We start from the raw sequence: 23,539 nt of genomic DNA, 5'->3' as shown, positions 1-23,539 counted from the left end.
AGAAAGCGTCACCACATCAACAATTATGTTTTTCATATTTTTAAAATCTGTTAATTATTAACGTACGTTTATTTGGAACATCCGCCATACAAGTTCCTGTGTAGGTTGTTGCTATAGAAACACTAACGTATCAGAACGAGCGCAATAATATACAGTAAACCTGTCAGACTGTCAGAGCTTCTATTATAGAAAATGAAAGCAGATTTGAGAATTCAACACAGCTCTGTGGCTTTTCTTGTGAAAAGTCATTTTGTGAAAGTAGCTACATTTTGTGAAAAGTGTAGAATCATTGCTGTTCTTAAAGCTTCGCTGTACGAAGAATGTGCTTTATGAAGAACTTCATTCAAAAGGACTTCTTTGTTAGAAATCTGCCAACTTTTGTCTAAGATGTGGTTGAAGAAATAAAAATGATTTTGGAGATTGTACCCTGGGTGTGGCTACTGAATTATTAAAAATAAAAAAAGAACAAAAGTCAAAGCAACAAAATTATAGCTTGAGGTTTTTTTTCTTGCTAGTTCTGCAAATTTAAGTTTTCTGCCACTCATAGAAACTGAGCAGTAAACCTGCAGTTGGCTTTAAATATGAATTTTTTGTCACTGCTTTAACCTTTTAAACGTGTGTATGCATCCTGTCAACACTTATTTCCCAAGTTGTCAAGCTGTTACACATTGCACCACACTCAAAACAAGTGTTTGCCCTTAAGGTGAAACTATGCAGATGTGCAGATGTCCATCCAGCTTTGTATAGTGATAGAGTGACATCTTCCCTCCCAGAGTCAAATCTGCACCTCAGGGCCTTTAACAATTGTGTCCTAAGATTAATTTTTAGAAAAGACAGAACAAATCCCAAACATAGAGTATATGTAATTAGCAACATTCCCAGCACAACAAAATATTTGTTTGAGCGTGTGAACACTATTAATTCTCCATGTGACAGCTGTCTTGACGGGAATACACATCCACGTACACAGACGCCACGGCTTATAATTTATGCATCTCGTCAGGGTGGCTGATTGGGAACTTGGATACGCTTTGACCTGAAGCCAATCTTCCCAGCATCCTCGGGCTGTGTGTAGCCAGCGACGGGTGGTTGGACAATAGATCCAACAGATTGGGCTTTATGAGCCGCATGGGAAGGGGCGGAGTCGGACAGAGACAGTTGGCAAACGGGGCTCTTTTATAGGTCATTAGTCAGCGCTACAACTCAGCAAGCTCAGAGGAACCCTTAGAAAACAAACACAGGAAATTAAGCGGGGCGGCGAAGGGTGAGGTCAAGCTGCCTCTTGACCTGCTTGACCCCGGGGTGTTTAGCGAGTGTGTGAATAGAGGCTGGCGCTCTCTGGCTCGAGGAACCAAACTCGGATAGTCTTTCAGTGGTATGCGAGGGTAGAGTTCTCAAAAGTCCTCGAAACAACCTCTAATCCTTTTTTTCAATTTTGCTTTAAGCGTACTTTTATCCTGTTACCCTTCTTTGGAACCTGATACGAATCCAGCGTAAAAAATATATACCATCTGTTTGAAAAAATAGAACTCGCAATAGAACTCAGAGAGGCTTGGATTAGGGTTTGAGTCAGTGTTAAGCTATAAATACTGATATGGAAGTACAGAAAAAGCCTTTTCCCTCTCTAGGGATGCCGAAAGTAAGAACAGAAAAGTCACATCCATCAGCGTTCTCAAAATCCCTGATGAGCAGTCACTTTAATTGAGATATGACAATGTGCTGTTGTTCAAACCAAAAAGTAGCTTGTATGCTCTCTGAGAAAGTGACAAGATTTCTGAAAGAAAAGCCAAGAAAATTGGTCCAGCAGTACATCAAAATTTATTCTGGCTAATTGTATCCAAGATAACAATTATTGGTTTCCAGAACATTCTGGGAATGTTTATTTTGGTTCCCAAAACATTTTTAGTTCCTGATAGGTTTTCCAGGAAAGTTTTCTTTAAAATTTTCTATAAAGTCTTCTTTCTTGTTTTGTAGTGCATTATGGCTCAGAGACTGTTCCCATAAATATTAAATAATGTTGCGGAAACTTGCGATGATTCAGAGAATATTCCCCTCATGTTCTGCTTACCTTTGAATAATTTGAACCTCTCAGGAACCATGCACTAACCTGTAATGGTTCAGAAAACGTTGTGTTTTAAAGTTCTAAGAGTATTTCAGAAAGAGTGCTGACTTTATTAACCAAAATAGAACATTTCCAGAATGTTTTGCTTCAGACGTCTTAAAAAATATAGAAATATAAAAATAAAAAAATAAAGGACAGGTTCCCTTAATGTTCCCATAAATTTTTACATAACCTTGCAGTAACCCATGATGGTTCAGAAAATGTTCCCCTAACGTTCTTATAACTTTTAAATAACCTTATGGTAACTCCTGATGGTCCAGAGAATGGTCTTCTAACATTCTGCTAACCTTTGAATAATTTGAACTTCTCAGGAACCTTGTGTGAGCCTGCAACATTTCAGAGAATGTTGTGCTTTTTTTTAAAAGTTCCAACAGCATTTCTGGAGCACCGCTGACTTTGTTAACCAAAATATAACGTTCCCAGGATGTTAAGAAATGGTTCCTGAAAAAAGGAATAACTGAGCTTAGGACAACGTTCTGTGTTTGCTGGAATCTCTGTAGACATTTCCCTCTTCCTCCTGCCTCCTCTGATCCTAGAGAATGCTCGGTGTGTTTTGATGCTTCGTAATGCTTTCATCATTAAAGACTTACGCAGCCCTCCCACTGAGTGTTAGTTAGAGTGTATGCTGTAGGTCTACTGTGCATTTATTATTTATACGCTTGAGACAAGTGAGTCACACTTGCAGCTAAAAAGCAGAAAGCACAAAGCTTGACAGCCAGTGCTGTCATATCTGCGATCGTCATGTCTGATATGCATGGAAATCCACGAAATATAGAATTAAGTGTGTAATCAGATGGTAATAATTAAACAGACCTCATCAACACAAGCTCTAAATGCTGAAATTAAAAGTTCATGAAATGAGTGATGCTCTATGCAGCTGGAACAGTTTCGTAATAAAGGATTTAAAGGATTATAAGAATTATAATAAATGATATCTTGTTGCACGTCCATGTAAAAGCTACGCCTAGTCTAACTACAACTGACTCTTAAACCTTAACTTTAAAAGTAACTCATAATCCCATTGTTTACTGGGGAGTGCTTAGTGACAATATCTGTTGTTAAAAGTGCTACAGAAAAAAAATTACTTCAATTTCATACGAGTGAACTTGTGTACCTACATTTTCTCCAGATTTATTTGAAACCAGTCTGGGAGGTTGTGCTAATCTTCATGTTCTTGATCCGCTAGCATCACACTAATCATCAGGGATGAAGGACATCCTTCCAATCATGACCAGTTACGTTCTATTGGACTGATTACGATCTGTCAGTTAAATAGCTGTGACATCATCAGGATTCAAACATATGATCTCCCAGTAATGGGACAAAAACTCTTACGAATTTGCAATTTTTATTTATTTATTTTTTTTAACATGCCATCACTACTCTTCCAAGGACAATAAGTAACATTAAATGTATGTACTATTAAAGCTACATCCAAAAGATAGAGGAAAAAACAGAAGGAAAGAAAGGAAGATAAATATTATTAAGACAAAGCATGTGTTATCCATCATTTCCCTGTATTGGTAGCTGTTTGTTAGGGCAACTGGGTAAGGATGCAATATCCCTGTCATACCTATTGAACCAGAATTTGAATTCTAAAGCTCCAGTTTGGACCCTGCTACGGCCCCTGTCTGATTTAGGATCAGTCCCAGTACCTTAATGATGTTTGTTCATCTTTCTTTTCTTCCTCTGTTGTGCAGTCAAAAAGCTCAGTGTAGGTCAGTGACTACTCGACTGAGCCTGCAGCAGGAGGAGAGTGCGGAAATTGAATAAAGAAAAAAAAACATGATGTGGCATGGTAGGATGGCCCAGAGGTTGTTGGGAGCAGATGGAAGGCTGGAAAATGGCAGGAGCTATAACACTAGCCAAAGGCTCCTGTCCTCTAATGTGTCATTCAAGACAAAAATCTCTTCCATAACACTAGATGGAGAAAAGTAACAGTCGATGCAGTAGCTACAGTATAGGACAATGAAGATGGTAAAATTAGATTAACGATTTTCAATTAACATTAATATTCCACATTTGCTTCTACTTTGTTGCTAAGGACACTGCTAAGAGCTGGATTAGGCAATTTTGTGACCCTATATCCATGATAAATTTTCATGAAAGCATAATAAATAGGTCAGCATGAAGCAGTATGCAACTGTTTTCCAAAAAATGGTCACTGAAATGGTTGTAAATGATCACTGAAAATGACGATTGCTTTATTCAGATGCTTTTTACTTTCATAAATGCAGAAAAGGAAGAAATGGAAAACTACCACTCGTTGTTTGATTGCAAGGTAATGTTAGCTTTTCTGCTGCTGTAAGTGTCTGACTGCTAGCTGACGTTATGGCATTTTTTTTTTCCTCTTTTGTTGAGTACTTGAGAATTTTATCCATTATCTTATTAGTTTGAGTTTGTTTCTCTTGCTGCAGTTTTACAGGCCTCACGTACAAATTAGCAAGGAGGGTAAATATGTCGTTTAATATATTTTGCTAGCTAATAGGATGAAATGCCTGATGAAAGCTGTCTGTGTTTCTGAATTACTGTTAATGACATGGCCTTGACAAGTTGTGTAAAAAAAAAAAATAACACAAGACAAATGGAAGTAGGATCTTGTTGTTCAATTTAGTGAAGTAATAAGGAAAATAACTTGCCAGCTGGCAAAAAAATGGTCTACCAGTTTGACTAGCTCTGAAAATATAGCCTAGTTAATACCATACCCTCTCCTACTCCACCCCTAATCCTCCATCTCATGATATGACGTGAAGGAATTAGCCAAAAAGTTATCATGTTAAAGATTCAAACTGTTCTTTAAACTGATGCTAGTCTGAAGCCGTTATAACTTGGTATGGTAAATTCGGCCATGTCCTTACAGGAATAACATCAGTCTTTGCACAATTTCTTTCTTACTTTAAAAGTAGTCCATCAGCCAAGGCTCTTTTGGTGTGTTCTTTATGTTTGGTGTGTTGCTACAAGGCTGCTAAACTGAAGCCTATAAGCTTAACTTACTTAACACAACATTAGCCTTGGAGCTTCAATGCAAGCTAATTTCAGACAACGAACACATCTTGGCAGATTGTGTACATTTGTGGATTTGTTTTATTTTTTTTGGCACAATATTGCTTTGATATCTTTTTAACAGTTGCTGTTTTATGACTTCCTCAAGTCCAATCATCACTTCTTTATACCCAGTGTGTGAAATTTTACACAAGGTATGATGAGGTTCTGCCTGTCAGATTTCATTTTATTCAGTATATTATTAAAGCTGAGACACAATAAAGGCTGTCTGGAGATCTCTGGACACAGGCATACTGCACTCGTCATGCCCCCAGACATGAACGCACTTTCATTTCGGCCACTCGCTCCACCACAATATTCTTGAATTTATGAAACTCTTCTCGGTGGGGTCATGGTGCTGAAACTAGAGCATACTGTAATTCAAGTATGACTGTCCTTAGGTTTGGTTTGCTTTTGGTTTTTAATAGTCTTCCCTCCAGCTTGGTCCATCTTTCCTTCTCCTCACATAAGACCTTCTTATTGATCAGTCATGACTTTTCAGTGCACATACATTAGCGGAGAGAGTAGTACGCTCGAGGCAAGGATCGACCGGGGCTAAATAATGAATCAGGGACTTAGTGTTGGATGTTCAGCATAGTAATATTGGGTTTGGTCAATCCCTTGATGCCTTTTTGTCAAACATATATCTCATAATCAATCCTGTTCAATAGAATTGACTGACAGCCAGGATTTTCGGAGACTTTGAAACGGGGTATGCTTCATTATCTGGGATTGTCAGAAGATTAAGTCCAACGGAATATTGCATATTCCTGACTAAAATGTTTGAGGATACACCTGTTTGGTATTTCAGTGGCTTTAGTCACTTGAGCTTATTTGTTGAATGACATGAACCACCTTTACGAACTAATTGATAAGACCATCCATCTGCTGTCTCACTCACTCATCCATCCATCCATCACACGATATTCTGTGATGTTGAGCCAATAAAGCCAGAGAGATAGATTGAGGCCGAGATAGAGAGAGAAGTAACAGAATACTCAATAAGGCTGTGGTGGGAATGTGTAATTAAAGGAACTAATGATGGTCATAAACACTGCAGTGTCTAATCATTCCACAAGGAGGTGTAAGGGGTGTGTGTGTTTGTGTGTGTGTGAGGTCCGGTGGGGAAATTTCCTCTGTTGCTATTAAGTGGAATAATTTGTGCTCGTCTGTTACATTATTGGCCATATGATGTGTGTTAATGCAACAGAAATCAAGTCACAATGGCATTGACCTCCCTTTTTTTTTCTTTCTCTGTGGAGAACCAGTGGTAGTAAAAAAATTCAGTAATACCTAAACTTCAGTGATCTGATCACCCAGTCACATGACTACAAAGAGATGGACACCCATGTTTGTTAATTCATTCATCTTGAGGAACTGTTTTATTCTGGTCAGGGTCACGGTGAATCTGGATCCCTGGGTGCAAGGTGAGAATACACACCTAGGGGCAATTTAGCATAGTATCCACCTACTGGCATGTTTTGGGAGGTGGAAGGAAACCGGAGAACCCAGAGGAAACCCAAATGGATACGGGGAGAAGGTGTGAAACTCCCGGAATTGAACCAGGAACTCTGGAGATGTGAGGCATGAACACTCACTCCCACATACATAAATTAAAACACTTATTATTCTGTTTGCTCTTAACATCTTAACATCAAATCTAGAATCCATAAGGGTTTTTTGAAAGTCCCTTAAATGTTCTATGTAGAACCCAACAACACAGTGGTTCCCTGTAAGAAGAGGTTCCAAACTAGAACCCTTTTGTGGACCAAAGTACTTTTTTCCTGATCGTGTAGAACTGCACCAGTATGGATTAATCATGTAGGAACCCCACACATGATAGCATTAACTAGTTGAATGTTAACATATCAGCGAGGTGTGCTGTTATAGGAAAATAATCAACGACAGGTTTGACATGAAGCAGAACTACTGTTACAACCCTAAAGTTGATTATTTTCCAAAAGCAGCATGTCCTTAAGTGTTTCATTCCTCATATACACTATATTACCAAAAGTATTCGGTCACCTGCCTTGACTCACATATGAACTTAAGTGCCATTCCATTCCTAACCCATAGGGTTCAATATGATGTCGGTCCACCTTTTGCAGCTATTACAGCTTCAACTATTCTGGGAAGGCTGTCCACAACGTTGAGGAGTGTGTTTATAGGAATTTTTGACCATTCTTCCAAAAGCGCATTGGTGAGGTCAAACACTAATGTTGGTCGAGAAGGCCTGGCTCTCAGTCTCCGCTCTAATTCATCCCAAAGGTGTTCTGTCGGGTTCAGGTCAGGACTCTGTGCAGGCCAGTCAAGTTCATCCACACCAGACTCTGTCATCCATGTCTTTATGGACCTTGCTTTGTGCACTGGTGCACAGTCATGTTGGAACAGGAAGGGGCCCGCTCCAAACTGTTCCCACAAAGTTGGGAGCATGGAATTGTCCAAAATGTTTTGGTATCCTGAAGCATTCAAAGTTCCTTTCACTGGAACTAAGGGGCCAAGCCCAACTCCTGAAAAACAACCCCACACCATAATTCCTCCTCCACCAAATTTCACACTCGGCACAATGCAGTCCGAAATGTACCGTTCTCCTGGCAACCTCCAAACCCAGACTCGTCCATCAGATTGCCAGATGGAGAAGCGTGATTCATCACTCCAGAGAACGCGTCTCCACTGCTCTAGAGTCCAGTGGCGGCGTGCTTTACACCACTGCATCCGACGCTTTGCATTGCACTTGGTGATGTGTGGCTTGGATGCAGCTGCTCGGCCATGGAAACCCATTCCATGAAGCTCTCTGCGTACTGTACTTGGGCTAATCTGAAGGTCACATGAAGTTTGGAGCTCTGTAGCAATTGACTGTGAAGAAAGTCGACGACCTCTTTGCACTATGCGCTTCAGCATCCGCTGACCCCTCTCCGTCAGTTTACGTGGCCTACCACTTTGTGGCTGAGTTGCTGTTGTTCCCAAACTCTTCCATTTTGTTATGATAAAGCTGACAGTTGACTGTGGAATATTTAGGAGCGAGGAAATTTCACGACTGGATTTGTTGCACAGGTGGCATCCTATGACAGTTCCAAGCTGGAATTCACTGAGCTCCTGAGAGCGGCCCATTCTTTCACAAATGTTTGTAAAAACAGTCTGCATGCCTAAGTGCTTGATTTTATACACCTGTGGCCAGGCCAAGTGATTAGGACACCTGATTCTGATCATTTGGATGGGTGACCGAATACTTTTGGTAATATAGTGTACCACAGCAATTTTCTAACAATTACAATTTAAAAATCTTTCCTTTTCCTTTTCGTAAGATCTGCACGCCTCTTGCAGTGCCGCTTACTTTGTCTGAGAAAGTGTCATATTTGCATATTAACCTGAGGCTACAGGGCTTTTGTCTCGGAGTCACTTCTTTGATGGATTTCCCGCGTTTTTTCATGCGCTGAAGTGAAGGAAAGGGCAGAAATCTCTCAGATTGTGCAAGATACAGCAGGATTATTGTGAACTATGATCCCTGACACAGGTATCTATATGGGGGGTGAGCTACATGAGTGTGAACTGCTCCACTTGCCCCTCGTTGCGTGAACATTCGTTAGATTTAATTACTTAACGCACATTTGTGACCTAAGTGTGTTAAACGGATCACAGCGTGCGCCACCAGATGATCGTGCATGTTAATTAAATGAACATCATTGAGTAATGAAGTGCAATTATGATGACTCAACACTCTGAGCACTCAACACTCTCTTCTATGTGCATGGAAAAATAAAGTCAGTCTTCAGAGAGAGATTGAGAGAGAGAGAGAGAGAGAGAGAGAGGTGAAGTGATAAGTGTTATTGATTTTAATCTGTGCAAACACATTACAAGTTGATGACTAAAGAGCAGCCAGGATTGAGACCTCTTTTCTTTTTTTTCATTAATCTCTTCATTATTTCTTGATTTCTTTAATTTCTCTAATCTTTGTTCTGCAACCTCCTTGTTCTTTCTTTCTTTATTTCTTTCTTTCTGCTCAGTTGAAATTGCTCTACACTACTTTTGCAGTGAGGGGAGGTGTAATTGTTGTGATCTGATGGATCGTGCAGCTCTGTTTTGTAACACAGCAGGTCATTATTGCCTCCATTCCTGAAGCTCTCTCATTAGGGCGTGTGGCCGATTTGACTGTGTGACACTCAGCATCAGCAACTGCTCTAGAAAGAGTTCATTATGGTTCTCCCGAGGGCCTGCTGTCATTCATTGTGTCAGATGGAAAGGCCTGCGTTAATCAGGCGCAGACCTCATCTTAAAGGGGTTAAAATATGTGTGAACGCTCAGCTCGCTGCTGGTTAGACAGAACTGCGACACCGTGTCGCCGAGGCGGAGCTGTGTCACCATGTCGCCGAGGCGGAGCTGTGTCGCTGAGGCGGAGCTGTGTCACTGAGGCGGAGCTGTGATGCTGAGGCGGAGCTGTGTCACTGAGGCAGAGCTGTGATGCTGAGGCGGAGCTGTGTCGCTGAGGCGGAGCTGTGTCGCTGAGATGGAGCTGTGACACCGTGTCGCCGAGGCGGAGCTGTGTCGCCGTGTCACCGAGGCGGAGCTGTGTCGCTGAGGCGGAGCTGTGTTGCCGTGTCGCCGAGGCGGAGCTGTGTCGCTGAGGCGGAGCTGTGTTGCCGTGTCGCCGAGGCGGAGCTGTGATGCTGAGGCGGAGCTGTGTCTGAAGGGAAACACTGATGACAGCTTCTCAATGATGATCCTTAATGACCTTGTCTAATATGGCTGCTTCCTTTCTGTCTATCTCTGTCAGTTTGTATCTCTCTGTCTCTCTGTATGTCTCTGTATGTCTTTCTCCCTTGCTTTCTCTCTCTCTCTCACTCTGTATCTCTGTCTGCCTCATTTTCTACCTCTCTCTTAATATCTGTGTCTCTCTCTGTCTGTCTCTCTCACACACACTGTCTCTCTCTTCCTCACTCTGTATCTGTCTGCTGTTCTCTCCCTTTATCACTTTCTTTGTATCTGTCTGTCTCATTCTCTCTCTCTCTCTCTCTCTCTCTCACCCATGTTGTCACTGCGGTAATTAATATGCATTAGTCGACTGCGTAATTTGGTGTGGTTTGTTTTCAGTGGACAGATATAAATCACGTCACGGTGAAGGATGGAGGGAAAGAGGATGGGGGGGGGGGGGGGGGGGGGGCGTATTTTGAGAAACTGGCTGTCGAGTCCATCTCTTTGATAAGGACACACGCTAATTTTGTGTGCTAGGAGAGGATTGAGATAGATTATTGGTGCTGTGCATCCTTCAGCTCCAGCACTGACAGCATAGCGACGTTTCATTAGCGCTTATCGTTTCACAGCCTGGGATTTGAAAAGCTTCAGACGGTTCACGTGGCCTTGCAATTTACTGATACCGTCACCAGCGTCTCTCTTTTCTCAGGTGGCTTCTTTGCTCTGTATTATGGAAAATCTCCATTGGAGGAGCATTCATCTGCTTTTTGAATGGGTTCCTTTCAATAGAGACACCCCTGAGCAGCAAGCTAATGATGCTTTGCTGTAATCGTACCTTGACAAAGTGCTTCCTTCTTCTTCGCTGCTCAGTCTTTAGTTAATGTAGATTTATTACGTAACCCTCCTAAGGCATTTTCTCCCTATTTTGCTCTCTCAATATTAGCATAGATATGCTACTCTGGCCCTGAATGGTGAGGCTTAAAATAAATAATATACTGTCTTTATACATGCATACTGCTCAGGCTGGGGACAAACCATTTAATAAGACTTCCCATCAAACACACACACGCAACCTGTGAAATATAAACATCTGTAACAAATAATCGAACTCTCAATCTTGTTTGCACATAGTAAGAGTTTTTTTTTTCTTTTTTGTGCACCTGACTCATGCAAACTTGGACAGATAAAAGTAACTAATAGAACTAACCAGAGATCCTCCACCCACTTACCATGAAAATGTACCAAATTAAACCATTTTACAAAATAGGGGAGATATTAACTTGTGTGATGAGTTGCAAATGAAGCATAGGCCTAGAAAGGATGTGTAAGTACTACGGGCCGTTTCTCCTAGAGCCCAGGACGGCTTCCCTGGTTGTGACGGCGAGACTGTGTATCAGTATAACTATAAGGTTGTGAGTTAAAACCTTCTTTTCATAATGCATTCAATTATCCCGAGTCATTTCAGTTTAGTCAGATGAGCACCTTTTGTACAATGCCGCAAGGCCTTTTGGACCTGCATGATGTATAAAGTGCTACCGCATGTAGTATGAATGAGCTTTCAAAGTGCAATCATGGTGCACGGCACAGTGGGTTTATTTAACGAGGTGTGCGTTCTCTAAGCACCAGAATGTCTTATTCAAGCACATAACTGTCTTTATAGCCGAGTTCATCAACGCACATCAATGCCGAAGTTTGATTTTCTTCTTAAGCTTGTTCTATTCTCATCATCTTTCTGTCCTTGTAGTTTTATTGCTGCAGGATGGATGAATGTGATACAAACGCACCACATCAGCAATGCTATGCAGTGCTATTAGCTATCACTTTTCAACTGACCAAGCTCAAAACCACTGCATATGGATTAACAACGATCTTCTTTGCCTGATTCTTGATTTTTGTATATGTACAGTATGTGCATATCATTTTCTATTCCATGTGAAGTGTAGTTTTATGGTGGACCCAGCTGGTGTCTCCAGGCCAGATGGGAACGGCCCTGACCTGAGCTCCATCTGTCTCTTGGGAGCCTGCAGTGATCCGATCCCACTCAGCAGGCTCATCATGCAGGGGCAAAAGTCCTAAATTAAACCCTCACACAGTCTTAAATCACTAACTGCCAGTTACTAAAACCTGAGAATAATCAATGACCCATTGACTCAGTTTTTTTTTTTTTTTTTTTTTAGTAGAAGTTATTTTTAAAGTATCCAGTATGTCTTGGACAACTGCCCAAGTTATCCTCTGTAAGGGTTGGTCAGAGCGGAGTTACTTTTCATGTTCTCCCCATGTCATTGGGAGGTTTTCTCTGTGTTCTCTGGTTTCCTCCCACCTTCCAAAAACATGCCTTTTGGCTGTGCAAAAGTTGAAAGGTTCTCCCAGGTCTCCACACAAATGCTGTAATAAAAATGTGATTTCCCCAGGAAAAAAAGCGTATGCTGCTGTTGCTGGGATTTCATTCTGCTCTGACTGAGGATGTGCTGCTGAATATATTTCTGAAGATTCATTCTTGGGAGTCTGCTGCCTGCATTGTGAGTGAGTTGTGCCTGGGCAGCTGTTATTGGATTAAACGCAGTGGTGTTGATACGGGCCAGGGTGTCCGTTTAAGGCCTGGTCTAAATGAGTAAACCTGTCAGGTATAATCAGGCCCGTGCCATATTGTACCTGTGGTGGTAACATTTACATGCTGCCACTCATGCCAGGGAACATGTGGCTGACTGGCAAAATAATGTTTCAATCTTTGGACTAGGTTTCATTCACTGAAAAGAAGGGACAAAATAAAGTGACACAGCCAAACCAGTGCCAGGTTTCACTGTTTGTTTTTTCTTTTTAAATCACATAGATGTCATTCAATTGGTAGCATGTACACTCTTTAGACTGTTTTAATTGTTGTCACCTCTTAATAAATTATTCCTAATAATTACTAGTTAGTATGGTCCTCAGTATCGTAATACAGAATCCACAGCACAATACGTATCCCTACTCCTTTTAGGTAACTGGAACATGTTTTTGACAGTTCCTGACTGTTTTTTTTTTTTTTTTTTGTCAAAATTATTCTGCCTTTCTAAACTATAATCACCGAAGATGAACCCAATCCAAGAAGAATGTTTTTCTGGCTGGAAACTTTTCAAGACAAGAAAGGCATTGATGAAATAACAAGACATATGGTAATGGTTTTGGCCTTGGTTGAAAGAAACCTGTTACCACTGGGTGAGATGAATTTGAAGAGCAGACTGGTAGAATCTGTCTCTCTTTTCACTCTTCTTTCCAGAGTTCAGCAGGGGGTTTGGACTTGAAGCATCACCAGACCTTAAATGACTGACTGTGTACTCAATTGGTTTAGATTGCTGATCCATACAAACTTGGACAATAGCACGGCCAGACGGAGTGTTTGCCAGTCAATGGCCGTTCCATGTTCCCTACAGAGCCGCCAACCTTCTGTTCTGTCTATGTAGCACCAAAGGAGAAGAACTAATCCTCGCCACAGGCCGTTGGTTAAAACCTTCACCAATGCCACCACTCAGACCTCCAAGCTGGAAATCACCCAATCTCAGCTTGAGGCTTGGGTTGGTCCCAGCCGTGTCACAGGATGGTAATCAAAATGGCTAATTGTGTAAGGAAGACTAATGAAAAACTCTGCTGGACAGATATCAACAGGCTCAGAGGCATAATACCTTGGCAGTGCATTGACAAGAAACTATTTTAGCTTTAACATGCCCACATTCAAGGACTTTTTTCACAAAAAGCTGGAGGCGCATGACCGAAATATTTGTAAACAGAAAGTAAAAGCAATGTCTGTGTAAAGTTGGCCTTCACTGACCCCCAGAACATTCACCACTCCAGCACTCTTTTGCTTGCTTTTCCACAAAGGCTCCTATTAAATTGTCACATTCCAGAAGTTTCATCAAGCATCTAACTCTTTCACATCACTATTCTGATGTTTACAGCAATCCTCTGTCTGATCTGAATTATACCACAGTGACATAGTTTCACATTGTCTCGGTCATCATTTATTCATCATTTACTTCTGTTAGGGCATTCTGACACTTGGCCAGAATACTTAAATTCCCACCCCGGACTGATTTGGGGCTCATTTAGGGGAGGAGTTTATAGTTGCAGGTTTGCTTTCACATGAAAGAATTTCTTCAGAACTGTGAATCAGTTGCACAATTTCATACATCACATTGGCATGGTGTAAATCCGTTTTTATTATTTTCCTTTAGTGCCAACATTCGAGTGGCAAAGAGCAGCACTTTTTGGTTGCGTGGCATATCATCATGCATTTTTTTTTTTCCAATATTCTCAGTGCACTATAATGGTGCTGTTCACCTAGATATATAAAAACAATTCAGAGTTTTTATGAATTTATGAATTTGCATTTAAAGAAGAAGTATATATAAAACTTATGGCGATCCTTTCCTCCTCTGACCATAACAACCCTTTCCCCGCCATCAAAAAACTTAGTACAGGAAGAAATGTGACAAGTTGAACCAATCACATTACTCATTGTGTAAGTCCCAGATCACCATTTTCAAGACGAGCAGGAATCTGTTCTCTGAATTGCTCCCAGGCTTTAAAACAGCTCTTACATTCCACCAACTTACCGAAGGTTGTGGGTACTTAAAGGCTGATGCTGTTGGGGGTCATGAGTGAGGGATAAGGGTTCCTCCTGAGGGGCAAACCAAAGATCCATTTTGGGTGCTAAATTTAACCCTTAAGATGCTTAGTGAGAATTGTCATGATAATTATCAGCTTGTGGCAGATCACAAGCATCTACAAAATCCAGGCTTAGAGAAAAATTTGGCACTAGGGGAACTACTGCACTTCGAATTGCAAGAAGGATAACAGCCAACAAAGAGAAGGTAGTTGGGTAAAGAGGCTTCATGAACAATACGTGTGAACAACGATTGGGCCAAAGATAAGGTGTGGAAAACAGCAAGCAAACAGGAGTGCTCTGTAACAAGCACTACTTAGATGGAAGATTGAGGATAGCAAGAGCACACCAACGTCTTTGAGTTTGTGAGAGATGGACACAGACAGGCAGACAGGTTGGTGGAAAGAAGAGCGAGACCTAGAGACAAAGCAGAGACTAGCCCACCATGGGAAGACAGGGGACAGCTTAGCATGACTGGCTTTACTCCAAGATAGCAGAAACAGGATGAGTGTACTTGGATGTGCAGTGAAATGCACAGAGAAAGCAGGATTCCACGCGCACCGATAACATCAGTGTGTGTGATTGGCTGTCTGCACACCCAGAGGACGCTTGAAAGAGAATGTGTAAATCACCCATCTGAGTGAGTGCGTGCGTGCATGTGTGTGTGTACAGGTTAATAGGACGAGGGGGTCCACAGTGATGAAGTTGTTGAGATAAGCTGGTGGCTAAAGTGGAAGTTGCAGAGTGTCATTGTGTGTCGTGTGTGTAGCAGTGTGTGTGTGTGCTGAGCAAAAGAATCGATAAGAGAGTGGAGCGGAGCGGTAACCATGGTGATACAGCCCATAATGAAGAGATAAAAGAGATGTGATGATATCAAAGGGCAGAGAGAGGGAAGAGCTTGATGACTTCACAACACACACACACACACACACACACACACACACACACGGATAGAAGATTTTTTTCAAAGCTCCATGTAACTAGCATGTAGTAAAGGGGATGAGTACTCATACTCGCCAACTTCCATGAAAACACAATAATGACATAATGATAATGACCATGACAACACAATAGATGAATAAATAATGACAATAACAACACAATAAATGAACATAATGTTCATGCGTGAATTCACAATTATTTAAAGTATAATTATTTAACATTACTGATTGAAGTTCAGCTCCATAATTGGAGCTGTAATCTACAAATATGATTTTGTACTTGATTACAGTGGTATATTGTGGAGGAACTGTGGTCCAATTGGCTACAGTGGCACTGGGGCCGAAAACGTATCGTCTACATCATTCCAAAAGCAGACACCAATGCTGAAGGTACTTTATTCTAGACCACAGGTTCCCAAACCTGATCCTTTACATTTTACTTTTCCCTGCTCTTAACACACCTGATTCAACCAACCTAACCAAGTAATGGCCCTTTTAATTACAGGTTAAAGTAGGTGTATTAGAGCAGGGAAAACACTAAAATGTGCACAACGGGGTTCTCCATGACCAGGGTTGGTTTCCTGTGTTCTAGACCAAAGGTGTACCACTGGCTAGCCAAGAATATCTTTGAAAATCCATCACCTTGCCATCACCAGGTATCTACTGTCAGGTCCATAATATTTGTATTCAAGCAATCAAGTATTTGGATAGTGACACAAGTTTTGTAATTTTGCCTCTGTACACCACAATGGATTTGAAATGAAGCAATCAAGGTGTGATTGAAGTGTAGACTTTCAGCTTTAATTCAAGGGGTTTAACAAAAAATATTGCATTAATCATTTAGGAAATAGAGACATTTTTTACTGGCTCAAAAGTAATTGGACAGTTGACTGATAAGCAGTGTCATGGCCAGATGTGGCCTGTTTCCTCATTATTTCATGACAAGTTAAGGAGATAAAACGTCTGGAGTTGATCCCACTTGCATTTGGTAGCTGTTAATGGGAACTCTCAATGTGCAGTCCAAAGATGTGTCCATGCCATCAAGGAGGCCATCATTAGGCTGAAAAGATAAAACAAACCTTTCAGAGAGATAGCAGAAACTTTAGGATTTTTAGGAACTTTTAGGAAACTTTAGGAACTTTAGGAAACGACTTGGTACATTCTTATAAAGGAGGAGTTCACTGGCATGTATTTGGCGTGCTTCAATATTTCTGGCTTGTTCTGCTTCAAGAATTTTTCCTGCAGTTGTAGTGAAAGCTCTCTGGCATTTGATGAAAATGTATTTTGGACTGATGCATCTGCAATCTATCAGGACTGAGAGGTACGCTGTGTTTCGGACATCCTTTACAGAAGTGATTTAGATCCATAGGCATCACAACTGACCTTTGTGTGAACTTTGAACCTGAGGGAGTTGTGATACATCTACATCAAAGTAAAGAGTGAAGTGAGCTGGGATTCATTCTAGCTCTTACACACATACACACAAAGAAAGGCACTTTCTTGCCTTTAATCTCTCAGCGCCTATTCAGGACTGTATTCCCGAGGTCATGCTCTTCCCATGGTGAACACTGTCCAATCAGATTGCTGCAAGAAAAAAGCATCTTTTCCCTGTCTCTTGTAGTTGCATCTTTTTGGGAAGTGAGACATTGGTGTTTTTGTAGGCTGAGGTAAACCGAGATATGTTTTTTTTTTTCTCGTTGTTTACATTTTTGCACTGCCTTTGCCCTGCCTTTCCATGGTTCTGCTTACTCCTGACTCTTTGGTTTTTCTTTCATATCTGAGCTCTGCTTTTAAAATGCCATTGCACTGAAGAGAGCCAAATCCTATGGGGAAGCGCTCTGTCAGGGACATAAAGACCATTGACGAAAGCTGCTATTTGATGGCTCAAAAAAAGCCAGAGTTTTTTTTCTTCCCCAAGGGGTTGAAATTTCTATAACTCATCCACCTTCATGTGCTTCCTGTGCCATAGAGCAGGTGTGTTTCTGTAATGTGAGTGAAGTGTTGAAAATGTTAGCAGTGAGCGGTGAAGTATCTCACGCAGCAGGTTAAGACAAAAGGATGGGTGAAATTACCTGGTTGTGCATTAGCATTTGAATCTAAGCTTTCTGATTAGCTCTACACACTTGCTGTGAATATTCTGTGATTGTCTATAGCTGTTGTTCAACCATGAATAAAAGAATGACAAATATGGTAGGCAACCTAAAAGGAATGATTGCATTTTTTGTTATATTTTGATTGTATTTGTTCCATTCTTATATGAGCCATTCCTGTAATCAGGTTGTTTGCTTTAGCCAAGAACAGGAGTCACAAGTTGTTGACACTACATACACAAAGCCGATGCTGCATGCCCACTCTTCTGGTGCCTTTCCTGATGTTTTTTGTAATCCCTTTCTCCACCGTTTCATTTAGATTGTTCTGCAGAGCTGTATATGTCCATTGCAGAAATGTTTTATGGAACCTAGAAACTTTTTCAGAAACTCAGGCCTTACTGAATGTTGCTGATTGGTCAAATGCAATCTCATGAAATGTTGCCAGTTGGTCAAATGCTACATTATATAATGTTGCCGATTAGCCAAATGCAAGCTTACAGAATGTTGCCGATTTGTCAAATACAATCTTAGGAAATGTTTCTGATTGGTCAAATGCAAATTTATAGAATGTTGCTGATTGCTTAAACATAAGCAACAGAAAAAAACAACCCTCTTATATCATTTTTGGAACCTGTTTATGCCTTTGAAGTAGAAGCGACATGATAGGAATGGACAGTAGAACATTTCCGTGACACCGAAGTGGCGACAATGAACTTTGTACATGCAGCTCTATGTAAAGCTGATTGTTACTGTCCTTTTGCAATAATGAAATAATGAAATGTATTGTGTATTAAATGAAATGTAATGGTCAAAACAGGAACTGTGTAGTACTTGGTAAGGACAGTCCTAAAACTCTGCAGTGGACACATGACTTACATGGCTGATTCATCCAGTTGTTGGATGGAACTGAACTCCAGGCTAGTTTGTACAGGCCACTCCAGCCCTGCATCCATGCCTGTCATGGCACATCATAAAATCATTTGTACACACCAACTGTTGCTTTTTTTTTTAAGGCTAATGCATGTCTTGACTGTCCTTTATTTGACCCAGTAAAAAGATGAATAAAGTTTAAAATGGGGAAAGGGCAATAGAACAAACAGTTGTGCTGTGTAGGGTTACATCAAAAACTACTTACTTGAATCTGTTGTGATTCTTTCAGCTTTGAGTAACTCAAAGCAATGAGTGCCTTATATAATAACAGACTTGGAAATGTACTGACCTGAGACTTGTTCCTGTCAGATGTTGTAATTGTTTTGGAGTGCAAACAATGTTCTGCTGTTTCATAATGCATATACATAGTAAATAGCCACATTAGTAAATAGCTTCAGTCCTACAGTCCTACATTGGCCTTGTAACTCTGATGTGGAGAATAAAATGCATATAGACAGGTGAATTTGATCTGAGTAATGTACTTGCTAAGCAGCATTTGATCGCTATCTTTGCCCTGAGCACTTTTTAGCACTACACTTTTTAGCATTAAATTATCTGATAGAACTAAGCTAATGCTTTTTTCAATGTCAGTTGCAAATCAAATTCAAGAACTGAATACAAATTATGGGAAAATGTCTGATCATGCATCAAAGCTTGGTCAGGATGTAAATGATGATGATAATGGCAATTCATTTCTGTTGATGAAAGCATGATGCAAGTTTTGGGCAAGTAAATCCCAGGACTACCTAAGTGCTACTTTTGGACTCTTGCGTAATATCTTTAACCCCTGACTGTCCAGGGGCCTTGTGATCCCAGGTTCCTGGGATGCATCTTGCATATCTTTCATTGTACTTTTCTTTACATATCCCATCCTGGACAAAGCCTAGGGTCACAGCACAGGGTCATCTATGGTATCCCACCCTGAAGGTCTAGCTCAAGGATCCAACAACATTGTGGTGCAGAATTTCAATCAGCAGCCCAGTCTCAGAGATAATACAGTTGGGGTTATAAGTATACATATGCCTTGCAGAATTTTTTTTTAAAAAGAAGTATTTAGTTAAATTATTTGGTACTGGCCTGAATAAGCTATTTCACATAACAGATGTTTATAGTCTACAAGGCAAAATAATAACTGAATTTACACAAGTGAACCAGTTCAAAAGATTACATACACTTTATTCTTAATTCTGTGTTTGTTCCCTGGATGATCAGCGACTGTTTTTATGTTTTGCGATAGTTGTTTATGAGTCCCTTGTTTGTCCTGAGCAGTTAAACTGCCCACTGTATTTCAGAAAAATCCTCCAGGTGCTGTACATTATTTGCTTTTCCAGCATCTTCTGAATATGTTACCTCTTTCCAACAGCAGCTATATGATGTTGGGATCCATCTTTTCACACTGAGGACAACTGAGGGACTCGTACACAACTATTACAAAAGGTGTAATGATTGGTGTAAACTGTTATTTTGTTTAAAGATTTTATTTTTTTCATTTAGTACTGCCCTTCAGAAGCTACTTAGGATATTTACAGGTTTCCCAGAAGACAAAAAAAACAAAAAAAAACAATTTACACCGATCATCCTGTTTAAAATTTTACACCCCCCTGGCTCTTAATGTATCATGTTGCCTTCTTGAGAATCAATGAATGTTTGTATCTTTCAGAATAGTTCATATAGCCACTGTTGGAAAGGGGTCAAATATGCAGAAGATGCTGGAAGGTGTATGTAAACTTATGACCCCAGCTGTATATATCAAGTCTGAACCTCCACACTAACTCCTGGTCTCTTCTCCACAGGTTCTCAGACGCCACGTAGTTTTGTAGAGCTGCGTTTCGTGTTGGAGCCGCAGGACGTGGTAACAATAAGAGGTGGTGTACTACAGCTGGACTGCCAGGCACGATCTGACCGTGGCCTTCCCTCCATCTCATGGAAGAAGGATGGCGTGCTGCTGAGCTCGGTGGTGGACGAGCGGAGACAGCAGCTGGCGAATGGATCACTTCTAGTGCAGAATGTGGTGCACTCGCGCCATCACCGACCTGATGAGGGAGCCTACCAGTGTTTGGCCACTCTGGAGGGCGTAGGGGCCATCGTCAGCCGCACAGCCAAGGTTACTGTTGCTGGTGAGTAAAATGATCTGGGTGTTGAGGGTAGGGTTGGTGATGTGACGTGTTCAACTGTGGTTTTAAGAAATAAATTTACTAACATTTTCCTAATTTCCCTATAAGAAACAGCTATACTTTTAAAGAATGATTAGTCATGACTAAAAAAAAACCTATAGAGAACTGTAGTGCGATGGTTTCTCTTTCAGCTTGTGTGTGTTAAAATAAAGCCCTTAAACTGCAGGAAGCCACTTTGAAAAGGGCTAACACACAGCAGTACAGAAGAAAAATACGGCCACACACAAAAAAAAGGACTTTTGAAGATGTTGAGAGACTAAAGATAAAGCAGTTTATTTAACCATTTAATGATGAGCGGTGCACCGGCAAAATATTACATAATTCCCTTTAGTGCCTCCAGAAGAAGGCTAACTAGCATAATAGAGTTCAGCTTGGCAGGCCAGGCAAGGCTAAATTTAAACACTTTATTTTACACTGTCTCTCTTTTAAGGCATTGTTTTATTTCTTCATATATATCAATAGTTCTCAGTTCCAGACCCCAGAATCCCACGCACTGCACATTTTCATATTTTCCTGCACTCCACATAACTCAGCTCATGAAGGGCTTCATAATTTCAGTGTGTACTTGGATTTAAGAGCCACTGGAATCTTACTAAAAGCAGACCTGCCAACCTTTACAAATTTTGTGTAGGAACTATGAATTTTAACATCGGAGTATGCTAGTTATCACTCAAAAGAGTTATCCCATAAAATATGCAAAAAGAGCAGTTGTCTTTTTTCTGCCCCAATAAAACGGCAGATGAGCCAACTGACATACGAACCTGGAATGATGACATACGTGTAGATGTTTTGAGCTGATACTGAACTGATACCCCTGGAAGTCTTTCCACCATCTCGCGTTATTAATCTCTCGACTCGATTTTCTCACTCGAAGGATGCGCTTACTTGGCACTGTCGCTTTCTGTCAAGGTGAATGGAAAATGTTTTAAGTTTGTTAACATGAAATAAAATCCATCATTGCCATTGGATTTCCATACATTAGACAAGTATATAGTTAACACCAGTTAGCTATATTTATTAGGTTAATGATAATAAGAAAGTGATTAAAATGCTGTTTGTTCTCCTGCACTGGTCAGTGTAGATGCATTCACACATCGCGGTCAAGCCTATTACAGTAGAAACTAGGGCCCTGTACAGCGTTTTACAGTTACCACCAAGCACTTTGGGAAAGCTGTTTCTCATTTCTTGTAGTTAAGATGTAGACAACAGAAAAGTTGCACACTTTCATAATAATTGGTGCACATAACAGGGAGAAAGAAAGTAAACTTTTCTACTTTCCTGCATGTAAAAATATTTAGTGTCTTTCTCCCCCAAACGCCTGGTGGTTACCGACATTACCAGTTTTATTTATTTCAGGCTCAGCACTACACAGCATCACAGTGAACTGCTTCAACCATCCAACAGTGACCCATGTTAGTCACATGCTGGAAAGGTTGTGGGCTCTTCACCTCCCCATGCTGAGTCCAGAGATGGGGCAGACCTTCTGTCTCTCTTGAGAGAAAGCTACATCTGGACTCTGAGCTCCATCACAGCAGGGTCTGTTCTTCTTGCTGTGAAGTGGAATAAGACAAAAGAGGTCTCTGCTCAGTCTGCAGATGCTGTCTTGGCTCTAGGAAGCACTATAGGCTTGAGTGTGAAATTGAATATGTTTCGGTCCAGATGTCTAGGACTGACATTATTCATCCTGGAAAGGGACCATGCATCAAAAACCGAGTCCATCTGGTGGGATTGAGTTGGGAGACACTGTTAACCATTTGTCTTTGAAGAACGCAAGGAGAAGTTACGACCTGATATCTTGGTTGATATCTTGGTATGGCCACTGACATGGTAATTATGGGGCATTAAACTAGAAGTAACATTCACTGATGTCTTTAAAAACTTGCCAAATGGCAGCACAGTGGAGGCTGCATTTCTGAGTGGATGACCAGATTGAGGCTTCAGTGCCAGAAGCCTCAATCTGGGGGAGGTAGGCGCCTTGACTAAAAAGACTTGATTTTGTCCCGTGATGTATTTTCACAGTTTTGGGTACCAGACGGTGACTTTGGGCACAGCAGTGTGTCTGTGGCAAAAGCAAGAGAGACAGAAAAGAGGTAGTGAATATAAAGAATAATCGTACAACCGTACAAGGTAACCTTCAGAGAGGCCAGCAGACATTCAAAGTGTCAAACCAAACATGTTGGACAAGTTGGACATGTTGATTTCAGTTCCAGTTGCCTCAAAGCATATACTTTGACACATTTAGGTCCTTTCACTAAATGAAACCTCAGAAGCCTGAAGATAGCGGTTGCACCTTTCTATAGTTGCTGTACCTTAACAAAAACTAAGGGTATGTTGATGTAAGCTTGTTTATTAGTAACAGTTTCTCAGTTATCTATGACAAGTGTGTATGGCATTGATTCTGTCTGCAAGCCCATCTGACTGCTTATCTTTTCAAGCCAGTCTGCATCAATCAGGTCCAAGAGCTCCTGATTTGAAACCAACTTCACAGGGATACAGTAGAGCAAATGATCTCAAGTGAGACTAGAGGAAGAAATCCTTCCTATGCACTGGCTAGAAAACCTTGTTTTTTGGCCAAAGGGGAGGCGCCAGGCTGACGCTTTGGCTAGAAAGTCTCGATTTCATCCGCAGATGTATTTTCACACTTTTGAGTACCAGACTGTGTTGTCGGCCACGGTAATCTGCCTGTGGCAAGAGAAAGAGAGTGAAAGTAGAGAGTATAATAGGCAAATTTTACAGCCAGAGCACGGTAACCTTCAAAAGAGACCCGCAGGCATTCTTAATGTCAGACATGTAGCGTCTTTTGAATTCACGGTTCCTTCAGAGCTTACACCTTAAGGCTTTTAAGTCTTTCTTATACCAAATGAAACCTATGAAGACTACAGATAGCTTCTGCTATATGAGAGCGAGCT

General features: G+C 40.9%; 1 protein-coding gene across 3 annotated transcripts in view; it reads left to right on the top strand.

Annotated features, from left to right (window-relative positions):
* Positions 1-23,539, top strand: part of dcc (DCC netrin 1 receptor) — a 218,970-nt gene that overhangs the window by 54,573 nt on the left and 140,858 nt on the right. For all 3 annotated transcript variants that reach the window (XM_026921883.3, XM_026921884.3, XM_026921886.3), the window contains exon 2: positions 20,250-20,573. In XM_026921883.3, coding sequence (XP_026777684.3) covers positions 20,250-20,573 — 324 coding nt within the window. The remainder of the gene's footprint in view (positions 1-20,249; positions 20,574-23,539) is intronic.

Source organism: Pangasianodon hypophthalmus, chromosome 27 (genome assembly GCF_027358585.1).
Source record: "Pangasianodon hypophthalmus isolate fPanHyp1 chromosome 27, fPanHyp1.pri, whole genome shotgun sequence".
NCBI classification, from domain to species: Eukaryota; Metazoa; Chordata; class Actinopteri; order Siluriformes; family Pangasiidae; genus Pangasianodon; species Pangasianodon hypophthalmus.
The sequence above is the reverse complement of the archived record's forward strand: the minus strand, read 5'-3'. Positions and strand labels throughout refer to the sequence as shown.